This window comes from Brachyhypopomus gauderio, chromosome 10, assembly GCF_052324685.1.
Source record: "Brachyhypopomus gauderio isolate BG-103 chromosome 10, BGAUD_0.2, whole genome shotgun sequence".
NCBI classification, from domain to species: domain Eukaryota; kingdom Metazoa; phylum Chordata; class Actinopteri; order Gymnotiformes; family Hypopomidae; genus Brachyhypopomus; species Brachyhypopomus gauderio.
The window spans coordinates 1,267,595-1,268,493 of record NC_135220.1 but is presented as its reverse complement, the minus strand read 5'-3'; the positions used below and the strand labels follow the sequence as shown (position 1 = coordinate 1,268,493).

General features: G+C 53.4%; 1 protein-coding gene across 1 annotated transcript in view; it reads left to right on the top strand.

Moving 5' to 3' along the window:
* Positions 1 to 452, top strand: part of huwe1 (HECT, UBA and WWE domain containing E3 ubiquitin protein ligase 1) — a 31,327-nt gene extending 30,875 nt beyond the window's left edge. The window contains exon 70 of the mRNA XM_077020780.1: positions 352 to 452. Within this exon, the coding sequence (XP_076876895.1) occupies positions 352 to 452 (101 nt within the window). The remainder of the gene's footprint in view (positions 1 to 351) is intronic.
* The last annotated feature ends 447 nt before the right edge of the window (positions 453 to 899 follow it).

The following is an 899-nucleotide window of genomic DNA, read 5'->3' as shown; positions in this document are numbered from 1 at the left end:
GCAGTAGATCTTTGGCCGTGTTTGATCAGTGAGGCAGGGACTAAAGGTGGTGGCTCGTCTGTCAGAGATGATTGAGCAGGTGCACCAACATCATGCAGCACTGTGTTTTCAGCCATACTGAACCACACTACGATAATCTACTGATTTATAATTCTGCTTATCAGATATGCTGCTGCAGTCTTTAATATGGGCTTACTGATGAGGCTTTGGTAGTCACATAATGTCCTTTTGTGCCAATGGATCTTTTGGGATACTCGACCCCCCCCCCCCCGCCTCGTGTCTGCATACCCACCCCTACCACCACAACCTGCTTGTCCCGTCCCTGTTTGTGCTGTTGTGGCATCCCGGAAGACGAGATGATGCGGGACTTTGCTCGGCGAAGCTCTCTCTCCTGCAGCAGCCTGTGTGCTGATCCGGGGCGTGTGCACTACAGCAAACGGAGACGAACCTAACTGCGGTTTAATGGGGCGGAAGGGGCGTGCGAGGGCGAGCCAGGCGGGTGGGGGGGCTGCGTGTGTCCTCGGTGGCTACGGAGGTGCGCTCACCTGGCGGAGTGCCAGCGTGCGCGATTCAGGGTGGGTCTGGGACAAGGTACTCAGGCGACCCAGTACTGACACTGTGCCCAGGGTTGTGGCTGCTACACTGCCTGCTTCTGTTATCCTCTACATTCTGGCAGTTCTACATGAGGTTAGAGCTGCTTGTCGGATTTGCACAGTTAATGTCAAGAAAGAAATTCACAGGGGCGCCTGTCCTCGGCGAGGATCGGGGAATCCATAAAAGGTGTGTGACAGTGATGCATGTTTCTCTTTAGCACATCATCTCAAGGGTAATCAATAAGCTTATGGAGGATGCACGGGTTAGCTGGTCTTAGCAACTTGTTCTTCTGTGTTGCACCATAA